The 26262-nt window shown below is 38.9% G+C and overlaps 1 protein-coding gene across 1 annotated transcript in view; it reads left to right on the top strand.

Moving 5' to 3' along the window:
• Window positions 1-12640, top strand: part of KCNB1 (potassium voltage-gated channel subfamily B member 1) — a 193133-nt gene extending 180493 nt beyond the window's left edge. Inside the window, exon 3 of the mRNA XM_026697304.2 lies at window positions 275-12640. Coding sequence (XP_026553089.1) covers window positions 275-2311 — 2037 coding nt within the window. The 3' untranslated portion in view covers window positions 2312-12640. The remainder of the gene's footprint in view (window positions 1-274) is intronic.
• Window positions 12641-26262: the final 13622 nt, after the last annotated feature.

The following is a 26262-nucleotide window of genomic DNA, read 5'->3' on the forward strand; positions in this document are numbered from 1 at the left end:
TCCAGTCAGAGGTGGGATTTGCCGGTTCTCCGAACTACTCAAAATTTCTACTACCAGTTCTCCAGAACTGGTCAGAACCTGCTGAATACCACCTCTGGTCCTAATGCTGGATGAAAAGACAGGCCTTCCCAGGCTTTTTACCATATTTCATGGACCCATCCTTCCTTCATCGGTTTGTATGAAGCCATTTTTTTTTCTTTTAAAAAACATAGCAAATGTAAGATGCCTTGTGATTTCTTTGTGGTATTGACTACTTTTCTTCTTTCTTTTGCAGATTTTGGCCATTATTTCCATCATGTTCATTGTGCTCTCTACAATTGCCTTGTCTCTAAATACTCTTCCTGAGCTTCAGGATACAGATGAGTATGGAAATCCTACAGATAACCCGCAGCTAGCTCACGTAGAGGCCGTGTGCATCGCATGGTTTACAATGGAATATCTCTTGCGTTTCCTCTCTTCTCCTAAGAAATGGAAATTTTTCAAAGGGCCCCTGAATGCCATTGACCTGTTAGCAATCTTGCCCTATTATGTCACCATCTTCCTCACAGAATCCAACAAAAGTGTACTTCAATTCCAAAATGTCCGGAGGGTAGTCCAAATATTTCGTATCATGAGGATACTCCGTATTCTAAAGTTGGCCAGGCATTCAACTGGTTTGCAATCTCTGGGGTTTACATTGAGGAGAAGCTACAACGAACTTGGATTACTTATTTTGTTTTTGGCCATGGGCATTATGATCTTTTCAAGCTTAGTGTTTTTTGCAGAAAAAGATGAGGAAGATACAAAATTCAAGAGCATACCAGCATCGTTCTGGTGGGCAACAATAACCATGACAACCGTTGGTTACGGAGATATCTACCCTAAGACTCTTTTAGGTAAGATAGTTGGTGGCTTATGCTGTATTGCTGGAGTCTTAGTGATTGCCCTTCCAATCCCAATCATTGTAAATAACTTTTCAGAGTTCTACAAAGAACAGAAGAGGCAGGAAAAAGCCATTAAGCGTAGGGAAGCCCTTGAAAGAGCCAAAAGGAACGGAAGCATCGTGTCCATGAACATGAAGGATGCTTTTGCACGTAGTATAGAATTGATGGACATCGTTGTTGAAAAGAAGGGAGAAAATGCAGGAAAAAAGGATAAAGTTCAGGACAATCATTTATCCCCAAGCAAATGGAAATGGACCAAAAGATCAATCTCTGAAACTAGCTCCAATAAATCCTTGGAGACAAAGGAACAAGGGTCACCTGAAAAAGCTAGGTCTTCCTCTAGTCCTCAGCATCTGAATGTTCAGCAACTGGAAGACATGTACAACAAAATGACTAAAGCTCAGTCACAGCCAAACCTCAATTTAAAGGAGACAGCTCAACCCAGCAAGCAAAAAGAAGAACTAGAAATGGAGGCCATTCCTGGCCCAATGGTCCCTTTGTTGACTACTCGGGCAGATGGAATAATTGACATGCGAAGCATGTCGAGCATTGACAGTTACATAAGCTGCATGACTGAATTTCCCGAAGCTGGGAGATACTCTCATAGCCCACTGACATCACTGACCAGCAAAGGTGGAAAGCTTCCCCTTCACGACCCATATAGACTGGAAGGAAGTGGGTCCAAATTCATGGAAATAAAACCAAATCTGGAAAGTGGCCATTGCTCTACCTTTTTCATAGAGAGCCCCAAAAGTTCAATAAAACTCATTAACCCTCTAAAACTGAGGTCTCTGAAGGTTAATTTTATGGAAGAGGATGCTGTAGGGTCAGCAGCTTCAAATGTCCTAAGAATATACCCTGATACCATCAAGAACAGGGGAGCTACAGGTGCTGCCACAGATAGTTCTGGCTATTCTGATCGGTCTCTGATGAGTCCAGAAACTTCTGTTTATACGACTGCAAGTGCTAGAACCCCTACAAAGTCACCTGAGAAGCAGGCACCGATTGTTCTTAACTTCCATGATGCTGGCATTCATAAATTTATTGATGCTGACACAGATGATGAAGGTCAGTTGCTCTATGACTCAAGTCCTCCAAGAGCCTCTTCAGGACATACTAGCCCCAAATACAGCATTTCTCAAAGAGGCTATATAAGGCAACGAGATAACATTTGTAAAACAGAGAAGGATCGTTTAGCAACTGCTGCTTTGTCCTCTACACCCAAGCTTTTAGGGCAAAATTGCCTTTATTCCATGGAAAATATCACTGGAAGAACCCATGGTAACCAGGAAACTATCAAATTAGACAACCATATTTCACCTGAGATTCACATATTACCAGGTGGTGGTGGAGGAGGACATATTAACAAACATGATCAAAATATCTGATCAAAACTGCAGAATGTTGGCTAACAACTGACAGGAATGCCTTTGCACCCAACACACAAAGAAGAGATTCTGCATGGCATGAACTTTTGACTGATCAAGCCACCTGTTTTCTAAAAATCAGAAGGATGTCTTGAAATGGGATTAAGGATAATACCTCCTCTGAATTTACTCCAAATTCCAACTCCAACCACACGACAGTCATTAAGTAAAATGAAGTTTGTGCACCTCTTGATCATAAATTGATCACCTTTCAACTTCCTTTCCAGAAGTCAGTGTGACCAATTCTTCCATTCATTCACTCCTTTAACATATAGACCTCTTTTATGGCAATACCAGTATCTGAATTGCATTGTCATCTTAAAGTGATCTAGACATCTATAGTCAAATACTGGAACAAATGGTAGATGTGATCAGAAATGCAACTTTATGCTTTATGCTTAAAGGTAACTATTCCAAACATCCCCATCCATGCCTTTTCCTCTGATGAATATAAGGTCTGAAGACGAACAGGGCTCGAGTAGGCTTATTAAATCACAAATGCAGTGAATTGAGAAATAAACTTTTAAACATTTCTCTCTATTTCTAGACGCATTAAAATCTATTTTTTTATTTTAAAAAAAATCAGCAGGGTGAGTTGCACCACTTGTTCTAAACCCAAAATATCCCTTCAAAGTTATATGTAAAAAAAACAACTGACTCTGCTAAAAAGTCATACTAAAATCCGAGATCAGGGATGTAGTTTTTAACTTGGGATTAGGAAGATAGTTTTCAAACTTAAATATGGTAAGATGTTTAAAAAAGAGATTTTCATACTTTTTTATGAATGGATGTTTTTATGTATTCTTGAAAATAAATAAACCAGGTGGATCTAATCTTTTGTGTGTTGGAGAAAGGTATCCTTAGAAGGTATCACCCAAACCTCAACAGTTGGGAAATTAAAGAACAGCGGCAAAACAACAACAAAAAAAGCCAGAAATGGCAGCCTGAACCAAGAATCCATATTTGCTTTGAGAACAATTCCAGCACAAAAGAAATTAAGTAATATTGGAAAGATATTCCATTTCTTCTTCCTGAATTATTTGCACATCATCGGGAGGGGAGGGGAAGTGAGTTACACCCAACCTGTTCACTAAGCAACAAGTTTATTTCTATCACATTTTGCACTTAAATAATGTAGAATGCGAAAATATGCAAGTTATAAATATATAAATATGCAAAAAAAAGTTATTTCCAAGGAATGATCCTCCTGCCATCTGGAGTGGTATACATCCACATAGGCACTTCTGGAATTTAACAGTAGGAAGGAGGGTATAAATAGCAAGAGAATAAAGGCCATGAACTTAACACATTTCCATTTTATTTTGAAACAGGTTGTTTCTGACAAAAACACAAACAGCTACACCAGCTTGGATTTATAATTCCTACTATTTCCTTTCATTTTGCTGGTATTACAAAGCACTTTATGTTAATGTTGTGACAAAGGTGGAATCAAGAAGAGCAGAGAATGTATTTTTAAAACACAAGCACTTTAAAAACAAACACTCTCCTTATTTGTGCCTCGTCACATCTGTGATTTGTTACCCACCTGGTAACAAGCTGCACGATAACTGTGATGATAACACATAATGTTTGTCCTTTGTTACTGTAATATAGTGTAATATTAAGATACATGCACACCTATAAAATCTTTGAAAGCTTGACTTCTTTTTGTAGAATAGTGCACTCATTTGCAGGGGACAAGGTGATCTGGGGCTGGCACTTTAATTCATGGCCCTTCAGCGTTGACCATGAAGCACATATGAAAGGGTAACTCAAGGTCAATGTGGCCTGAAGCTCAGAACAGCCTAATTCAAAAAAGTATTGGAGCATCTTTTCTTTTTTTTTTATTTCATTCCCTGAGAAAAGGCTTACAAAGATGCATTCAACTCATGACTATTGACCCATGTCAATAGATAGAAAAACTTTTTAACAAAAGCTATTTATTAAAAAGGAAGGTAGGATGGTAGGCCCTAGTGGAAAAAAAGATTTTGTACCAGATTTTCAGTTTGGGGACGTTATAAGTAGAGTGCATTGCACTTATCTATCATGAGTAATTACATTACAAATAACAGGACTTGGCAAACTGAAATGGATCTCTGTAAATAATGCACTGCATCCATGAAAACAACTACCCGTCACTTGTCAAAGCAGTATTTTTTCTGGTGTCAAATAGCTGTTGGTCTTGAATGTAAGTCTTGTCAATTCGAGCTGTACTGTCCTTCCACTTCTAATGCACACACCATGCACAGACAAAAGCAATAAGCACATGTTTATCTTAAAAACTGTTATGGGTTGTAACAATCCTTTGCACATGATTCTGCATGTTTCTCACATTTGTTCAATTATCCAGTTACCAAGGAAGCCCTTCCAATATTACTGTATCTATTCATTCAAATTGCCAGTAAAGTAAACTGAACAATGTCAGCCAGTAAAAGTGTTTATTCCATGCAAACAAATTAAACCAAAGGGACATATGCTTACAACCCACCCATCCACCCCCCACCCCAAGAAAACAGCATTCTGGAAAGTTACAGATTGTTATCTATAGGGTGAATTCAAGATACTATAACTAATATAAAAATATGTGGGAGCCCTGAATTGTCATTCAAAACAATAATGCACCAAATAAATTTTGCACACAATATTGCAAAGATGGTCTTTAATGCAACTGCTAAGTCCCAGTAACTCACTGGGCTTACTGATTGACAATGTGTTTCAGACTCAACACTAGATGTTATTATTGTAAGGGCAAAAAGGAATTACTTTAGCAACAGTACTGTGAAATTGAGGGATACTTTAAACTTCATTAATATTCAGAATTTGCCAGACTGTGTGGCTTGACACAGAAAATGAGTCTAGATTAATGCATGCTGGCTGGAGAATTCTGGGAGTTGAAGTCCACAGGTCTGAAAGTTGCTGGGGTTGAGAGATGTTAATCTAGACAAAAGATACCTCAATTGTAGCCTGCTGATCTGTTAGGATATACATCTCCACTGGCCACTATCTGAGAATTGTGGGCCTTGCGATCCCAACATACCTGATATGCATCAGGCTGGGGAAGGCGGACGTATTCTGAAATCAAACAGGAAAAGGATGCTGATCATAAAGCCTCTGCTTTAAAGAGGAAATAAGATTAAAATAAACTCAGATATATTCATACATATATGATTTCATGTAAGATACATTATTATTTAAACTTCCCCAACCATTTGCCTCCAGGTATTGAAGCTGAAACATCCAAGATTTCCAGCCAGCATGGGTTGGCAGATTATAAAAAACTGCTCTACGGAAGCATGATATGTGGAGCTTTTTGGTCTCTTTATTAAATATCAAAAATTTTAATATTCCTCTTCATGTTTGTTTCTTAGTTATCTCCTTTTTGTACCTTGGTATTCCAAGCTTGCCTTTTTTTTTTCTATTGATGCTTAAGTTCTACACCAACTAGAATAAAAAGAAGCAAGCTAGTCTTGTACAGCCCAAATCCCCTCACTAGCTCACTAGTTTGTTACAGGTTTTGTGTCATGTCCATCATCAGCACAAATGGTAAATAAAAATAAATAAATAAATTTGAAAAAAAAAATCAGGGAAAATATTTTTATTTCAAAGAATGAATCAATAGAAAGCTCTGTGTGATATATTTTAAAACAGACTCTTCGTGTAGAAACCTTTCAAAGAAATTAACATTTTTTCCTATCAAGAAAGCAAGTGCATGTAAAAATAACCATTTAGATAAATTATCTAGCAATCTCAGTTCAAAAGTATACATTTGAAGCATGGAGGACAATCAATAACCGTATTTAAAAACAAATCTAAAAATAATCAACTGGTGCAACTCTCCTTGTACCCCAAAATCCCCCCCCCTCTCTTTTTTGCCTTGCATTGGCAAATGAGAAACAAATATTTCATGTATTTAGCCATGTATTGGGTCGCTTTTGACGGATGTTTCAAAAGAATCACAAAATGTGTATCTTTGAGTGTGAATTGACAAAGTCCGGGGGATTTCTGATAGGGGTTAATTAAAACTGCATTTCCTTTGTGTTTGTGAAAGGGTAATCTATTCTTGTTTTGTCTCCAATGATGAAGTGCATATGTCCAAGGCAAGCCCCACTGAATGACTGGGAATGGCACAAATCACAGTGGTGCTCTTGCACATACCCGCCATTCATTTCTGTGCAGCTTGCGCTGGGAACTCAGTGAATTATGCACCTGTGTCTAACTGAAAGTTAAGCTGTATATACAGAACATGAGCAGACATGTAAACACTGGGTAGTGTGTTCTGCACTGAAATGCATTTGAAATCCAAAGTCTGTGTTCATGAATTGAACTGAAGTCTGTATTCATGATGGGGAAAAATCCAGGACTTTATAAAACCATAGCACAACTTTACATAAGCTTTTAAATGATAGCTCATAGTCAACTCTATTGCCAATCCCCCCCAGGTTGATTTCCATTGGCAGGAGGAGAGAAGAAGTAAAAAAAAGAACAAAGTGAAACATAAGTCTAAGATTCTGATTTAACTCCCCACATGTTATTGTTATAGGATTATATATAGATGGCTAGTCAAAAGAAATGATTGGAAACACTAGGATTCAGTGGGATCTTGGCCAACAGCTCTCTGGTGAACCTTCTCAATGGTTTCCTGATGGATTCACCTCATCAAAGTATGGCTGAACATAGCTGCCATTTAGAGTTTTCATTCTGCCTTGATAAAGTATTGTTCCTGGGAATTCCTAAAAACTAAGGTGGAAGCCCTTTCTAAGCTACATTTTTAATTCCCCGCAGTGCCTCAGACTGGTAGCATTGTGGGAAAACTAAAATGGCAGCTAAGTTCAGCCTCTTCAACTATTTGAGGTGGGGATTGAAACTGAGTACCAAACAGGCATTACTGATAGAATGTATTAGGACGCTTGAGGTTCCAGGAAATGCTGAATGTCCATGATAGCCCTGGAAATGATGCAGCTAACAAGACATAAGCCTTTAGAACTTCTCCTAGCATCTCCTAGCTATGAAGGTGAGGAGATGGGCAAAAAAAGAAAATCCATCTTAATAGCTGGGAAGAGTGGTGCAAAGTGGAATATATTTTCTTGGAAAGAATAATTGGTATGGCAAGAGGTTGATAGGCTTTCCTTAATCCAATCGATCTGAATAACAGGGAGAGGGGAACATTACATAAATGCTTGCGGTTTGTTCAACTATGTATTTAATTGTGCATCCTGTATCAAATAAAGAAGAAAATGAATTCCTGTTTCTCCAACAGTATGGCCTAATGCCTCTTGCCAGCTTTTACCTGCTTTTTACAGAGCTGAAACCAACCGTTTAGTTCTATGGACTGAAGGAATGGCTGCGGACTTTGCAGCTATTGGCAGGCGATGTTCTCTCTTCTTGCTTTTGCTTTTCTGTGAGAAAAAGCAACTGTAATTGTGAGTGTGATTGATTTCTCAGTGCCTTTTCTAAGCACATTTCAGGAAAATGAAGAGTAATGTAGCCAGTTGGATGAATATCCACTTTCAAAAAAAAAAAAAAGAATAATCAGTTGCTGCAGAAGGAGCAAAAGATGAGCCCCATGGGATATAGGTTTCCTCTCTGAAAACTACAAAGCAAATGCATTTTTCCTGTACTTAACACGCTGCCTGTAATCCAGTGTGACGTGTTTCCTTAGCTGCTACTGCTAAAAATGGAAGCACTTTCTTCCCTATCCAGCTACAAGTTACAATATTTCTAAGCAAAATGGTATTCTGTTTTGTTTTGTTTTGTTTAAAATGTAATGCATTGATTCTCTTTGTACCTATTATTGTGTATTAATGTCTTGATAGGACAATAATTGGTACTAACTTATGATTCGTAGCAGGGTATTTCAGGCTCAAGTGGCTGGTACTAAAGTCACATTTTCTTGACTTGATATGCTTGGTGTGATATTTGGTCAGTTGGATTATCTTCCAAAGCACCCAAACCATATTTTTAACAGAGTTGCCGAATAAAGCAACAACCGTAATGTTCATTGTGGGACACGGCTACTGTATATGCACTGTATATGGCAGAGGGTGAATTCACAAATTTGTTCTTAACCCACTGGGCTCACTGTATTTTGGCTTTTTTCCATTGCTAAAGCATGGTTAACCACAGAATAACACATTGGAAGGGACGTTGGAGGTTTCCTAGTCCAATCACTTGCACAAGCAGGAAACCCTATACCAGGGCTGTCAAACTCACTGCCCATGGGCCAGATGCGTCACGCGCTGGCCATGCCTACGCCTGGTTTAGCAAAGGGGGAAAAAGTCATGATACATCATGAGATAATGCTATGATGACACAAGTTTGACACCCCTGCCCTATACCATTTCAGACAAGTGGCTGGAATGGTATGGTAATCGTAATGGTATAGAGACCCTGTTCAACTTGTTAGAGGAGGAAGTGTTCCACAGTTGCAACCTCTCCCATCAGTTTCCTCTAGAAAGGCCCAATAGCTAAATTTAATCTCCTTGTTTGAATGCATTGCAGGAGCCCTTGAAATCAGCAGACGTAGAAGGAAATGCAATGTCTTAAATTAAGCCACTTGTCTGGAACGGTATAGTATGAATCCCATACTTAATGTACAAGCAGATAACTACCAAGAGTCCAGAAAGTTTGGGAATCCTGCTCCTTGATTGTAGAAAAAGTGATATGGCAGTAGGTTAGAAAGGGATCAAGAGAACACAGAAACTGGACAGGTCTCTTTGTTCTGTATACCGACTGGGACATAGATGGGCACGCTATTTTCCAGTCAAAAATCATATCATTTATTTCTGAGCTTATTTCTATTTTTTAAGTTCCTTTTTCAAGATTGGCTTTCTGAACACACCAGATTGCATTAGAAATGCAGACTTAACCATCCATAGAATAGTAAGACAGTTTTAAATAGTTTTCAACTGGTTTTAATTAAATTTTTGAAGTCTTGTACTTCTAGCATAAAAGTTAAAAAAAAGATATAATCATTCCTTACTGCTATGGGGACCTTAATTTTGTACATGTAGAATTTAAGATAAGTTCATCACAAATGGTCATGCTGTACTGCACCAGCATCTGGAAGAAAACTTGTCATGGTATTTGGGAAACTCTTTGAAAAGTGGGTGGAATTATAATAAGAATTAATACTCTTTAACCTTGCCACATATGCTTTACTTGTTTCTTTATGTAAGCCCATTTCAACTATCTTGAAAATTTCCCTCCAACATCTATACCAGTGTTTCTCAACTTTGGCAACATTAAAATATGTGGATTTCAACTTCCAGAATTCTCCAGCTAGCAACTCCAATGTTGGGAACTGAAGTCCACATATGTTAAAGTTGCCAAGGTTGAGAATCACCTATACAGTAAAACATAGGACTTACAAAAGATGGTCCCACTTACCCGATAATTTCCATTTCTCTGCTTCTTGGAGGAGAACAGGAGCAAAGATGATAAATGCCAGAGTAATAACACAAGAAGAGTAGAACTGGATACATTAACAAGCTCAATAGTCCTGTTACTTCCTAAATGTTGGAATTTAAGACATGCTACTTAGGAATCATGAGAAGGTGTATAGCCATCTCTGTGGGAAAAGGGCCATGTTAGACTCTGGTGGGGGGAAAAAATCAAGAGATGCACCCTTTTAATAAGATGGTTAGTTGGAAAAGTCTGTTGAAAGTCTGATTCTCCATGAATATGCCTATCCCCTTTTAAAACCATCTAAATTGGCTGCTACTGCTACAACATAATTTGAAATATGCTTTGTGTTCCAAATCTCCCTGCATTTATTTTCATGAATGTCCCCACAGACACTTCTCTTTCCATGTTATCTGTGCAATGCGCAAGGACTGAGATGGTCCTTGACTTACAACCACAATTTGGACCAGAATTTCCATTGTTGAACAAGACAGTTATTGAGTTGCAACCAATTTTACTTTCTTTTTTTTTTGCAATGGTTATTAAGCAACTCGCAACAGTTGTTAAGTGCATCATGTGGACATTAAGCAAATCCAGCTTCCCCCATTAATTTTGCTGTTGGAAGCCAGCTGGGAAGGTTACAAAAGGTGATCACATGAATCCTGGACACTGCAACTGTCATAAATACATGCCAGTTGTCAAGCATCAAAATTTTAAGCATCTGGTCTTGGGGATGTTTCAACAGTTGTAAGAGGGAAGGCCTGTCATAATTTTGTGCTGGTACTCGTTGTTGGTTTGGTACTCAGTGCACAAGCTAGAACGTCTCAGTGTCATCTGTCTTGTGACTCACATTATTCCTTATGGAAAAAATATGTTTGGTACTCATCATTTTTGGTACTTATTGCATCTCCCAGAACCTATTAATGATGAGTACCAAAGTACCACTGTATCTTTCTGTGTGTATGTACACACTTGTTGAGACATTGTTATTATTAAATTGTAAACTATTAACAGTCTGAGTGGGGTATAATCATGACTGTGTCACAATGGACACATTATTAAAAGAACATCAGAAGCACCTACTAATTACCAGAAACCTATGACTAATTATCATACATGTTGCCAATCATAAAGCTAGTTCTACAAGGCAGGATTTTTTAAATATGAATATGTGGCTCAGCCTGGGTTGAGGTTATAAATAAATTTTAACCCTTCCTCTGCTGGACAGAGCTGCAGGTTCTATCATGAATACCCATTTTCTACAAATGAGATCTTTTCTCCCAAAGCCAAGTGTTATGAGCTGCCCAAAATTACTTAAGATGGCTACATCCATCTTTTACATACATATATAAATATATATATAAGGAGGTAATGGGACTGCAACATTCCTGTTTGGTACAGAAACATCTTTCTATATTTATAGGGATGCTCAGCTCTCCTACTACAAAATGAATTTGACCTAATGTACCTAAACCTCTGGCCCATTCAGAATGTTTCAGTGCCAGGGGCAAATACAGTAATATGTATTGCCTTGAAAACAGAAACTTTTGTTATCTGGCCTGGCTAAGGTCACATGAATTTTTTGACCTGGGATCCTTGTGCAGATACAGGCCGGTCCCTAACAACGAAAGCATGCAATTGACAAAGCAACAGAAATCTATGATGACACCCTTGGGAACTTGTGTACCTTTGCACAGCTTTACTGTAGCTCAGTCACAAACTGGCTCAAGCCTAAGACAATTCCATGGACAGGCAGGTTGTATCATTTGCACAAGTACTAAGAAGTTGGGTTTAGTTTCAGTTCCTTGGTGGCATAGTGGTCTTACTTTCAGGATTGCAGGATCTTTTGCTAAGCCTCCTCAACCTTCCTCTCTTAGTGAAGCAGAATCAGAAAAGCTAGCAGTTGAATGGCTTATACCAGAATTCCTCAACTTTTCCAGGTTGGCGCCCCAGAGCAAGGGGGGAGGGGGGAAAGAGGGTCTAGTTTTGTGGGAAGGGAAGGCACGTGCATGAGTGTCAGCACCCATTGCGCAACTGGGATGCTTGGGATGCTCACACAAGTGTGGTCTGAAGAGCCCAGGACACTCATGCAAGTGAGTCCCCAAGCGCCTCCGACACTCGTGCAAGTGGGGTTGAGAGCATTTGCACAGCCCCAGCTATTCACTCACATGGCCCGGTTGCAAATAGGCCATGTTCCAGTAGTGGATCGTGACTCACGGGTTGGGGACCCCTGGCTTATACTGTTTTGCAACTTTGATTTTCTTTTATAGAAAGCCAATGTGATTATTTCAGCCTTCAGTAAGTTAATAGTATATTTAAAAACAATTGTCCAATTAACAATTTTTAAAAATGTGCCCCAAGAGTAGTTCCAAATTGCAAGGGGAAAGCAGAAACAGAAATACATACTGGGACATTTCAGCAAATTGCAGAAAAGAAAGCAGGAATTTCTAAGGCTGGACAGACAAACCAGTCTGCTAAATTGTATACAGATTCTTTATAGTTGTAGCCCATCCTCTCAAAAGGCAATGCATCAAAAGAGTTTAAAATCTTTGAGCATTAACAACTCCCATGTGTGTGGGAGGAAATAGGATATCATTAGCCATATACTAGTGCACTTAGAGTATTACTTTTTAAATATTTATTTTTGGTAACTTTAATTTAAACTTTACTTGATGAAGTTTATTGACCTCTCCTGTTGTTTCTGTAAAAAAAAAAAGAAACTTTTAAAAATTGTCTTTATATGCATGTAGTGCTATGAAACTGTGATCCTTGTGTGACATTCAAAAATTGTATTGTCTTGTAAAATAATGTCTAAAATGTCTACAGATTTTAAAGCAATGGACCCTCCCTTCAGATGACAGAAATAAAAAATATGATTATTAAAATGAACACGGGTTCATGTCATATTTATTTTCCAATGCACATTTGTTTCTACATACATTTAATTATTCCAAAGGAAACTTGCCCTGGCCCAGTGGCTCAAAACAACAGCTACAAAAATTATGCGTTTGAATGCCAAATATTAAAAACCATAAGCAAGTATATAAATATGAACGTAGGCTATCATTTAAACAAATGAATGTCCCCTAGTTTTTTTCTACTCTTTCCCAAAGGAACTCAGAATTTTATTTCCATCACATCATTAGATAAGCACATTGATAGTTTGAATATAAAAATATTATGCAAGAAATGTGATCTTCTTAAGCAGTTCACCGAGCAGTTTTCCCAATTTACGAAAGATACAACCCCCTTATGTTCAAAGTACGCATAAGTGTGAAGGACAACAAGAATAGAGAGTTGTCTGTGCCCTGTACCCTATGGGATTCTCCAGTGTCACCCAATTGGCAAGTGTTATTAAGATATTAGCCTAAGAGAATATACAGCTCAATGTGCCTTTGATTTATAGGCATTATCCACACAATGGCTATAGGTTATATGAGGGGATGCTTGGGGTCTACCCATTCAATAGTGCTAAACACTCTTCTGGTTATATTAAACTCAACACCAACAATGAATATAATAGATTTTAATAATGCTATATAATATTATTTACCCTTTGTTATTACTAAGATATAATTTCAATTTATCAACCAGTCAATTTTGATCACCATACTACAAAAAAGATGTTGAGGCTTTGGAAAAAGTTCGGAGAAGAGCAATAGCACTTAGGCTTATATACCACTACACAGTGCTTTACAGCCTTCTCTAAGTGGTTTACAGAGTCAGAATATTGCCCCCAACAATTTGCGTCCCCATCTTACCCACCTCGGTAGAATGGAAGGTTGAGTCCACCTTGAGCTTGGTGAGATTTGAACTGCCAAATTGCAGTCAGCTGGCAGTCAGCAGAAGTAGCCTACAGTACTGCATTCTAACTACTGCATAACCATGGCAGTTTTGGCAGGCCTGGAGACTAAAACATATGCAGAACGGCTGCAGAATTTGGGTTTGGCTAGTCTTAAAAAGAAGAAGAATTAGGGGTGACAATAGCAATATTCCAATATTTGAATATTTGCCTCAAAGAAAATGGGGTCAAATTATTCTCCAAAGCACCAGAGGGCAGGACAAGAAACAACGGTTGGAAACTAATCAAAGAGAGAAGCAACAATAAACTAGTGCAACAGCTTGTCTTCAGAAATTGTGGGCGCTCCATCACTGGATGTTTTTAAGAAGATGCTGGACGGTCACTTATCTGAAACAGTATAGGTTCTCCTGCTTGAGCAGGGGCTAGACTAGAAGACCTCAAGGTCCCTTCCAGCTCATTCTATTCTATTCTACTTTCTGGGACTATTGGATTAAATAATGAAATAACAAGAAAAGCCATGTTCATCAATTTCTCAACGAGGGTTGATAGAGTGAGGTAAACAGTACAGGTAGTCCTCAATTTGCCACCACAATTGAGCCCAAAATTTCTGTGGTTAAGTGAAACATGTGTCAAGTGAGTTTTGCCCAGTTTTACGACCTTTCTTGCTACAGTTGTTAAGTGAGTCACTACAGTTGATAAATTAGCAACACAGTTGTTAAGTGAATCTGGCTTCCCCGTTGACTTCGCTTGTCAGAAGGTCGCAAAAGGAGATCATATGACACACACACACACACCCCAGGGACACAGTAATGGTCGTAAATAGGAACCAGTTGCTAAGCATCTAAAATTTTGATCACATGATCATGGGGATGATGCAAAGGTGGTAACTTTATGAAAAAACTGTCACTTTTTTGACAGTACTGTTGTAACTTTGAATGATCACTAAATGAGCTGTTGTAAATTGAGAACTACTTCTATGTGAGATTACTACAGGCATAACTCCTTAGTCCAGCTGACAGAGCAGAACTGAGCACTTCGTGGCATTCCAGAAGGTTACAAAATCAGTGTTCAGGACGTTAGGACTTGGAATACTTTACCACCTGGATTGGCATAAGTAAAACTATATGAGTAACATTTCATTTCTCTAGAGGTGTTCATTTTCCTTGTCAAATAGCTTTCTTTTCTGGCATATCCACACAAAGGAACAATTCTTATATTTACAAAGCAGCCATTACACTTCTAAATTAAAATTGCATGCCTGTATAGCTTTTACAAGCTTTTATCGACTTCATTGAAAATGAACTAAAGGAGCTTTATTCACCTTGTATTATTTCTAATCCGAATAATGTAAGATCATATATCTCTGAAACTGCTTAAGAAAATATTGCAGTACATGAAGTAAACACAAAATATTAACATGTTCTCATCAAGTGGCAAACCAATTCTGACCATATGTTAAGATACACAAAGCAACTGAATTTGCAAAACATTTTACAGCTTTTGGAATAAACATACAAGAATTAAAAAGAGAACCCAGAGGAAAAGTTCTAATAACCTGATAAATATCTGTGTGCCATATTTGTTAAAGAGGTAAAGTTTATCTTGTGTGTCCACCAACGTGTTCTTCGTAAGGCAATCATGGCTCCCTTCCTGAAAACATTTCAGTCATAAAAGACATCTTGCTTTGGAATGACTAACATGCATCTGAAATAGGACATGGCTTGCAAGCTATTAATGTGATAACCTTAAACCAGTGGTGGATTCAATTTTTTTTACGACCGGTTGTGTGGGCGTGGCTTGGTGGGCGTGACAGGGGAAGGATGCTGTAAAATCTCCAGTCAGAGGTGGGATTTGCCGGTTTTCCGAACTCGAAATTTCCGCTACTGGTTCTCCAGAACTGGTCAGAACCTGCTGAATACCACCTCTGCTTTAAACCCCTTTTAATGTTTATTTGTTGGATTTATATCTTTTTTTTTTAATCTCATGGAGGCATACAGGTGAAACTCAAAAGATTAGACTATCATGCAAAAGTTCATTTACCTCAGTAATGCAACTTAAAAGGTGAAACTAATATACGAGATAGACTCATGACATGCAAAGCAAGATAGTTTAAGCAGTGATTTGTCATAATTGTGATGATTATGGCTTACAGCTCATGAAAACCCCAAATCCACAATCTCAGAAAATTAGAATATTACATGCAATCAATAAAATAAGGATTGTACATAGAACAATATCGGACCTCTGAAAAGTATAAGCATGCATATGTACTCAGTACTTAGTTTGGGCCCCTTTTGCAGCAATTACTGCCTCAATGCGGCGTGGCATGGAAGCTATCAGCCTGTGGCACTGCTGAGGTGTTATGGAAGACCAGGATGCTTCAATAGCAGCCTTCAGCTCTTCTGTATTGTTTGATCTCATGTCTCTCATCTTTCTCTTGGCAATGCCCCATAGATTCTCTATGGGGTTCAGGTCAGGTGAGTTTGCTGGCCAATCAAGCACAGTAATCCCACAGTCATTGAATCAGGTTTTGGTGCTTTTGGCAGTGTGGGCAGGTGCCAAGTCCTGCTGGAAAATGAAGACAGCATCCCCATAAAGCTCATCTGTGGAAGGAAGCATGAAGTGCTCCAAAATCTCCTGGTAGACAGTTGCGTTGACCCTGGACTTAATGAAGCATAGTGGACCAACACCAGCAGATGACATGGCTCCCTAAATCAACACAGACTGTGGAAACTTTACACTGGACTTCAAGCATCTTGTAGTGTGTGCCTCTCCATTTTTTCTCCAGACTCTGGGTCCTGGTTTCCAAAAGAGATGCAAAAGTTGCTCTCATCAGAAAAGAGGACTTTGGACCACTGAGCAACAGACCAGTTCTGTTGTTCTTTAGCCCAGGTAAGACGCTTCTGACTTTGTTGTCCAGGAGCAGCTTGACCAGAGGAATACGACATTTGAAGCCCATGTCCAGGATCCGTCTGTGTGCGGTGGCTCTTGATGCACTGACTCCAGCCTCAGTCCACTCCTTGTGAAAGCCCCCAACACTTTTGAATGGCCTTTTCCTGACAATCCTCTCCAGGCTGCTGTCATCCCTGCTGCTTGTGCATCTTTTTCTTCCACATTTTTCCCTTCCACATAACTTTCTATTAATGTGCTTTGATACAGCACTTTGGGAACATCCAACTTCTTTTTCAATTACCTTTTGAGGCTTTCCCTCCTTATGGAGGGTGTCAATGATGGTTTTCTGCACAACTGTCAGGTCAGCAGTCATTTCCATGATTGTGCTTCCTACTGAACCAGACTGAGAGACCATTTAAAGGCTCAGGAACCCTTTGCAGGTGTTATGGCTTTATTAGCTGATTAGAGTGGGACACTTTGAGCCTAGAATATTGAACCTTTTCACAATATTCTAATTTTCTGAGATTGTGGATGTTATAACACATCACGGATTGAACTATCTTGCTTTGCATGTAATGAGTCTATCTGATATATTAGTTTCACCTTTTAAGTTGCATTACTGAAATAAATGAACTTTTGCACAATATTCTAATTTTTCAAGTTTCACCTGTATGTAGCTATTCTTCCTTCAGTTTTCCACATGGGATTCCTGTTGTCTACAGAAGAAGTGATTAGCCTAAAGGCATAGCATTGTAGCTCTATATCCCTCTTAGGCTATCATGATGCTTTGAAGAAAAAATATTATTGCATTATAAGAATTGTAACTCTATAATACCTTTTTAAGGGGCAAGATTTGGTCATTACCATTAATAGTTCTGTTAAAATGGCACAACTATATAAATGTATTGCCTTTTATTTAAATGACTATTCTGTATAATGGTATAATACAATATACAATTCTGTATTTCTCCAGATTTGTGAGTGTGTGTGTGTGTGTAGATAATGGATGGATGGATGGATGGATGGATGAACGGACAGACAGATTTAAATATTTCAAAAAGACAAATTTGAATGTGATGTTATTGTCCCCACCATGTGAATTTAAGTGTGCTGCTGAAATTAATCCTAAAGATTCTCAGTCACTGACACTACCCAATAAATATGTGCATATGAGACATTTATATGTGTGCATATATGCTGGTCAGAATCCATGGAATCAATGAGAAAACTTCAATCTGCTAAAACAGAGATAGCAAAGCTGTGATTTTCCAGATGTTGCTGGAATTGGATTATAATTGGAGTGGATTATAATTCACTCACCTTATATTAGCCATGCTGGTTTAAATTGCTGGGAGTTAAATTAGCAGCTTTTTTCATATGCTAAAATACCAAGCCATACAATATCAATTAATAAAAAATGTGTTTCAGTTACATTTCCTTGCCTCTGCTATCATCTCTAAGTAATTAGTAAGCTTCTGTTGCTGCCTTTTGAGAAATGAATAGTCAGCTTCCTAGCCTTTTCCTGAAGTTGTTTTCTCACTTTAATGATGCTTCTCTGATTTCATCCAACATCCAGGATGCAAATTTCAGCTTTCAAATGCACTGAAAAGTCAATTTTCTCCATAACTATTATTTAATTGTGGAGAAGTAATTTTAGTCTTTCTTAGACAGACATCTCTCTGGAAAACCAAGCTACTTTTACAGGAAAGATTCTTGATAATAAGGATGCCCATAGATCCACATAGTTCAATCCTATCTGCAGTGATAAAAATATTTTTAGTTCCCAAATTCCCAAACTAAGCCTTAAGGCTAATAAGCTTAGAGTAGGGCAGATGGCTCTAAATCCTAAAATTAGACACTGATATTTAAGCAACTGTCCATTTCTATGCAGTGGATTGGCTGTATTTCTTAAAACCCCATGCACATATATTTGTATTCACTGAGCTGTGGTGACACAGTGGTTAGACTGCAGAATTGCAGGCTAACTCTGCCCACGGTCTGGAGTTCGATCCTGAGTGGCTCAAGGTTGACTCAGCCTTCCATCCTTCTGAGTTGATAACATGAGGACCCAGATTGTTGGGAAAATAAACTGACAATGAAAACCACTCAGAGAGTGCTGTAAAGCACTATAGAGCCGTATATAAGATTAAGTGCTATCTTCTGTATAGAAACAATGGAAGATTCCAGCATGTGATCTCTTTTAACTTCTCAAATTAACAGATAACAGATAATCAGAATTGGAAGGGAACCTTATAGGTCATCTAGTCCAACCCCCCACCCAAGCAGGAGACCCTACACCATTTTTGACAGATGGCAGTCCAGTCTCTTTTTGAAAGCTTCCAGTGATGGCACTCCCACAACTTCCGAGGGCAAGCAGTTCCATTGGTTGATTGTTCTCACTGTCAGAAAGTTTCTCCTTATTTTCAGGTTAAATCTCTCCTTGTTCAGTTTCCATCCATTATTTCTTGTCTGGCCTTTAGAAAATAGCTTGACCCCTTCTTCTCTGTGGCAGCCCCTCAAATATTGGAAGACCTCTATCATGTCTCCCCTGGTCCTTCTCTTTATTAGACTAGCCAAGCACAGTTCCTGTAACCGTTCTTTGTATGTTTTAGTCTCCAGTCCCCTAATCATCCTGGTTGCTCTTCTCTGTACTTTTTCTAGAGTATCAACATCTTTTTTATAATGTGGTGAACAAAACTGGATGCAGTACCCTAGGTGTGGTCTTACTAAGGCTTTATACAGTGGTATTAGTACCTCACTTGATCTTGATTGTATCCCTCTGTTAATGCAACTTAGGATTGCATTAGATTTTTTGGCAGCTGCTGCACACTGCTGGCTCATATTTAGCTGGTTGTCCACTAAGACTCCAAGATCCCTCTTACAGTTGCTGCTATTGAGCTTGGTTTTACCCAGTCTATATGTGTACTTTTGGTTTTTCTTGCCTAAGTGTAGGACTTTACTTTTCTCTACATTGAATTATTCAGACTCTAGACACTGTTAGTATATCTTCCCATCACCATTGGCATTCACTCTGCTCTTAAATCCTAACGAGATTGTTCCAAGAGATTAGAATAATAATAATTGGAGCTGAAATGGTATTTCTTACTGTGGGAACAGAGTTGTTATGGACAGTTGCATATATGTGCAGCTCAAGTCAGAATGTACTTGGACAGGTCAGCAATGCATGGCTTCATATTTCCCATAATTTAGTGTGGCACAGTGGTTAGAATGCAGTATTGCAGGCTAACTCGGCTCACACAGCCAGGAGTTTGATTCTTTTGATCCTGACCAGCTCAAGGTTGACTCAACCTTCCATCTTTCCAAGGTGGGTAAAATGAGGACCCAGATTATGGGGGGCAACTATGCTGACCCTGTAAACCACTTAGAGCACTGTGAAAGTGGTATATATCTCTAAGTGTTATTACTATTGTTTTATATACTAAAAAACTCTTCTGAGCACTGAAATTCTTGATTAATTCTAATTAGTCTTCCAGGACAAAGAGAAGATTTTCTTGATAGTGTCTCTCAGAAAAATAAGGAAATTGAATTTCTTGGGAATCAATTGGATTCATTTTTCCCTATGTGCATGTACTATTTCTGAGAAAAGAATACATCATATTTTCCTCAAAGAGCATTGAGAAATGTATATATTTTATTAAAAAGAAAAACTTGGGGCAAGGGGGATATCTAGTGGATAATGCACCCAGCTGAAAACCAGGAGAGTGTGAATTCTAGTCCCACTTAGACATGAAAGCCAGTTTGGGGACTTTGGGCCAGTCATTCTTTCTCAGTCCCACCCAACCTCACAGGACTGTTCTTATGGAGAAAATAGGAGTGGGGAAGGAAAATTAGATACTGTACGTTTGCCACCTTGAGTTATTTATAAAAAATAACAAAAAGCAGAATTAAAAATCTAAAAAAAATAGGAATAGTTCCCAAGGTACAGACTACCTTTATTTAAAAAAATTTCAGATAGCAAAAATAGACAATTTGCCCTAAATTACATTGTAGAAGTCTTTAAAATAATTCTCCCAAGGTTTGTTGGATCTTGTCAGTGGTTTGGGAAGGGTGTTTTTTTTTGGGGGGGGTGCCTTTTGTCCAGATGTTTCATATTGTCTGTCATTTTTCTGTTTTCAAACTATAAGCTACCCAGATTTGTTGTGGAATCAAGCAGCCTCCAAATCTAATAAACAACAAATGCATCTTTGAGCTAGGATAATTTTAAAACAGACATCAGAAGTTCAAACTGTACTCTTTAATCAGTAAACTACCTAGATTAAGCAATTTTAAAGTATGCAATTAAATAGGATGCTCCTATTATTCATATATTTATTTTAGACATATGCTAATGTGGACTTAGCAAAGTAATAAATTGCTCCCATTTATTCACTTAATCAACTCTGATATTTTAATGAGATATCAGTACTACCATATATAAAAAGAATCTATATCAAAGCGTTAATGGTCAAATCATCCATGAGAGCACTTTACCAATTACCAAATGTTTAGTCACAAAAGTTCCCCTTGGTTTTTAAAACCACGCTCCTCAAGCCATTTGTTAATAGTCTTTATAATATATTGCACCTATGTACAGTCAATCCTTGACTTACAACCACAACTGAGCCCAAAATTTCTGTTGCTAAGTGAAACGTTTAAGTGAATTTTGCTCCATTTTATTCCCTTCTTGCCAAAGTTGAATCACTGAATCGCTGCAGTTGTTAAGTTAACCGTTTAATATGGTTGTTAAATTAATCTGGCTTCCCCATTGACTTTGCTTGTCAGAAGGTTGCAAAAGGTGATCACATGACTCTGGACCAATGCAACCGTCATAAATATGAATCAGTTGCCAGGCCTCAGAATTTTGATCACATGACCTTGGGGATGCGGCCACAGTCACAAGCCACTTTTTTCAGTACTGTTGTAACTTTGAATGATCACTATGAGCTGATGTAAGTCGAGGATTATGTATACCTAGATCAGGGGTCCCTTTTGGACCTCAGGGACCACCAAAATCATAATTTTAAATCCTGTGGACTACTATTCAAAATATGAATTTTGACTGATGGTGGCTTGCTGACGTTTCCCCAGGGTCTCTGCAGAAAGCAGCCGAGACCCTGATAAAATCCCCCAAAAAGTCTGCAAGGAAATTCCCCACCCCATTTTTCTACCAACTGATCATTCTTTATTTGACATCACACGGTACCATTTCCAGCTCCATTTTCAGGGGGAGAGAGAAAGACTTTTGGCTTCATGCAAGGAAAGCAGCAGAAGCAGCAGAAGTCTTTCTTTCTCTCCTCCAAACTCCACCAGAAATTAGTCTTTTGAGACTAGTCACACTGGTGCAGCCTCTTGGAGCAGGATACTTTGCAGGGTCCCAAAGACTCATTTCTGGTGGAGTTTGGAGGGGAGAAAGAAAGACTTTTGCTGCTTTCCTTGTGTGCAGCCAAAAGCAGAAGAAGAAAGAAGCGGAAAGAAGCAGCCCTGTGGCCAGGCCAGGTGTGTGGGGTGAGTGGGGCAAGTTCCCCCCTCCACCCTTTCCCCCTCCCCTCACTACCTCGTGTTGTTTGCAATGCAAGCGATGCAAGCCTTGCATTCCCATGGGCCATGTGGGTGGTGCAGCCTTGTGTTCCTGTGCAGCCTGGATTAATTGCTTTGCGGGGTGTTTGGGGGGAGACATTTCTCTGTGGACCACCAAAATTTTCTTGTGGACCAACAGTGGTCCCCGGCCCACTGGTTGGTGACCACTGTCCTAGATCTCATCTAAATTAGCACTTGCTGGTCCTACCTGTTTTAGAAATTCCTTAATAGGTAGGCAATTGGATATGAAACTTAGCTTACTATGATGGAATCTACAGGGGGAAGAATTAAGAGACTGGCTAGCCTGGACTTCCTGAAGAGGAGGAAACGATGGACCCCTCCCCAGGCCTCAGAAGGCTTACCTAAGTAAATAGCAGCTCTCAATGTCTTTCTGGTTTCTTGCATCTGATATTTACCAAGCATAGCTTTTCCTGGGAAGAGGTTAGGGTCATGAGTCATGGTGGCGCAGTGATTAGAGTGCAGTACTGCGGGCTATTTCTGCCTGCAATTTGGCAGTTCAAATCTCACCAGACTCAAGGTTGACTCAGCCTTCCATCCTTCCAAAATGAGGACCCAGATTGTTGGGGGCAATATGCTGATTCTGTAAATCGCTTAGAGAGAGCTATAAAAGCACTGTGAAGCGGTATATAAGTCTAAGTGCTATTGCTATATCCAAGAATTAAAGAGCTCTTTATATAAAGATATCCTGCTTCTCAAGAGGCCCCAGTGAGATGAACTCAAGAGACTCCCACTGTTGAAGTCAGTGGAACAAAATGTGAAGAGAAATGATGGGAATACAAGTGGAAGTTGGCTGATCAGCAAGATGAATAAGGATGGGGGCTTCTGCTTTGACTGGTGATCCATGAAGCAAAACCATGCTCAGCTACTTTATATTGATACCTGGCAAAACAGCCATGGCAAGCCAGCAAATAGTGCCAACATAACTTCCCCAAGGAAGCCCAGCAAAAACCACTATCCTTTTTACTGTCAATTGTATTGGACCACCAGGTATTGCCACCACTATTGCTCCTCCAAAACTCTGAGACATTTCACAATGGTTCTTTTTTTTTCCTAGTTGGATGAACCATTTCCAGTTCCTGTGGAAGAGTCACTTGGAGTGAATTAAAGATTTTACTTACTGCAAAGAAATGCATAGAATTTATACATCAGCCTTATGCTTGGGAAGCGGGAGGAGAAGGTTTTCCGAGTACATTCTAATAGGACAACCCCAAGTCACCAGTGGAATGCTAAACACCATTTGTGACTAACATCTTTTATCTTGCCTCAATGGCCCTTGAAGACCACAGAAGGAATTACAGTTGTTGTTGTTAGTTGCAAAGTCGGGTCTGACCCATTGTGACCCCATGGACAATGTTCCTCCAGGCCTTCCTGTCATCTACCATCTTCTGGAGTCAATTTAAGCTCACGCCTACTGCTTCAGTGACTCCATCCAGCCACCTCATTCTCTGTCGTCCCTTTCTTCTATTGCCCTCAATCTTTGCCAGCATTCTCCAATGAGTCCTTCCTTCTCATTAGGTAGCCAAAGTATTTGAGTTTCATCTTTAGGATCTGGCCTTCTAAAGAGCAGTCAGGGTTGATGTCCTCTAGGACTGACTGGTTTGATCACCTTGCCATCCAAGGGACTCACAGGAGTCTTCTCCAGCACCATAGTTCAAAGGCCTCGATTCTTAGGCACTCAGCATTCCTTATGATCCAACTTTCACAGCCATACATTGCAACTGGAAAAACCATAGACTTGATTATATGAGGAATTACAGTACAGTCACATAATTCCAAATTGTGGTTGCTTTGGCATCTAGACCTAACTGCCCATTATGGCTTTGTAAGTTGGGCTGGGGGAAGAAAAAGTAAAGGAGGAGACTCAGGACTGGCATGACTGGTGGGGCCTTATTTAGGATGTAGGATCAGCTGCAGATCCAGATCATAGTCTTGCTTTTAAGAAGCAAATGCCTAGAAGAACTGAAATAGTCTGTCAATTTCTTCAGCTGTTGATGGTATGAACAAAGCAAATAACAAAGGGGAGGACTTTCCAGCAGCTATAATGGAAAGGTAGTTTCAGGTGTTCCTGGAATGTACCCAGGGATTGCAAAAAAAAAGAAAAAAAAAGGCTATGGCCACAGGCCAGATGTAGATGTTAGCTGACAAAACAAGGCAGTTGTTAGGATAGATTTCTATTTCAAACCTTCTAAATATGACAGTTAAGAATAACTGTTAAGACAAAGTTTAATCTAATTAAAAGTAAAAATGGACAGTATTTTATAAAAACTAATTTCCATTATTGGGGTTTCCATTAGAGGCCTCTTTCCTGGCATGATCTACACTGCCAAATACTGCTATAAATTAGGAGCATTAAGATATTAGTTGTTATGCTCTGGGAAAGTGGAGTCTTAAAATACTGTTTTCTCTTTTGAAGCCTGAAAGTGACTTGCTTAAGACGTGGCTTGCTGGAACTCTTTGGCAGTGCATCAAGATAAACATTATCTTCTCTAGATGGCATGCCATTATCCAATCCCTCAAAATGGGTGATGAGGGAATAAAGTCTAATGCAAGCTAAACACAGCAAAGACTCCAGTTTGAATAATGACAAGAATACTAACAGAGCATGAATTCTAGAATGAATATTCTAATAGAATATGTCTAGTTTCTGGTTTTGATTGTACACTCACACACAGTTTCTATGAAAATTAGCAGTTTACTCAAGGTCAAGGACATAAACAGCAGGCAAGGAATGTAAACCAAAAGAGAATCTCTGAAAGAAGCTCACCTGAATGGTTTCGCTTTCAACAGGAGCACAAGAATAGTCAAAATGTAGTCCAGAGTTCTAAGATCCAAGTCAGGGGAGTCAGAAATCAGAATTTCACAAGCAGAATCTACAGAAACATAATGCAAGAGCCAAAGATCAGACAATTGATTCCGATGATGGATCAAAGGATAGGACTGCCTCTTAAATTAGGCCTCAGCCAGCTGATATTAATCAAGGGATTTACTCCCTTGTTGGCAAGATGTCTCATAGAACATTTTTGCTCTGCTCTTTGCTTTACTGGCCCAGTGTAGGGGATGGGAGGCCTTACATCATCACCAGCTGACTGCTTCAGCTGTTCAGATGGTATCTGTGTTTGAGTAGCCTGGGGTGATTCTTAGCTTTGTGTCTCTTAAGGCTCACATTCAGCAGGTTCTACTGGAGCAGCTTATTCAAATTCAAACCTAGACTCAGTATCCGAGTTCTGGGCCATGAAAGAAAACTCAAGAACGTACAAGAGGAGTTAAAAATGAGAATGAGGGGGGAGAAGTATGAGAGAAAAAGACTGAACATGGATATCATACTACTCTGCAAATTTATAAAGTCAAAAAGGTCAAATTCAATCCTTTATTATCCCAGAAAACAGTAATAGTAACTTACATTGCTGGAAATCAGAGTTTGGTTGAACACAGTAGAAAACACTTCTTAAATTTATTGTTGAAAAGGTAATGAGCTATTGTGTACTAAAACTTTTAAGAACTGGACGATGACTGTGTTGGCTGGTTTAATTCAACATAGCAAAGAAATTATCACTTTGCTGACTTCTGTCCTCAGTCATAAACAATCTCAATAATGTTAAGGAGGGAAAAATGGTGGTATGACTGTAACTTTGTTGCTTGTATCCTTACAATTTATATTGACTGTTTCCTAGTATGATTTGATTGCTTATTTGTACCCTGTGACTATCTTAAGTGTTGTACCTTGTTGAATGTATCTTTTATTTTTATGTACACTGAGAGCATATGCACCAAGACAAATTCCTTGTGTGTCTAATCACAGTTGGCCAAAAAAGAATTCATTCATTCATTCATTCATTCATTCATTCATTCATTCATTCATTCATTCAAAATAATCAAGACAGAATCAGAAAAGATTCTGTACTATACAAACAGTTAACTTATTTTTAAAATCTCTTCCTCTTATTAAAAGAAAATTCAAAATAAGCCTTAATGATGCCACCATGCTTGACAGAGGGTGTAATATTATTAGTTCCCACCTCAAGAATTAAGGTCAAGCCTTCTCATTTCCTGAACGTAACCTTGGGTATAATGTACTTCTTCACACCATAAGCAAGTGTCATTGGTGTCCTCTAATTAGGTTCTCCTCCCACAGTTCCCTTCCTCTGCCATCTGTCCTCTATTACATGACACATCTTAAGTTAGTAAGCAATAAGATGGCTACCAGCAGGCAGGGATGTAT

This window comes from Pseudonaja textilis, chromosome 3, assembly GCF_049901715.1.
Source record: "Pseudonaja textilis isolate UNSWEBS1 chromosome 3, rPseTex1.2, whole genome shotgun sequence".
Taxonomy (NCBI): Eukaryota; Metazoa; Chordata; class Lepidosauria; order Squamata; family Elapidae; genus Pseudonaja; species Pseudonaja textilis.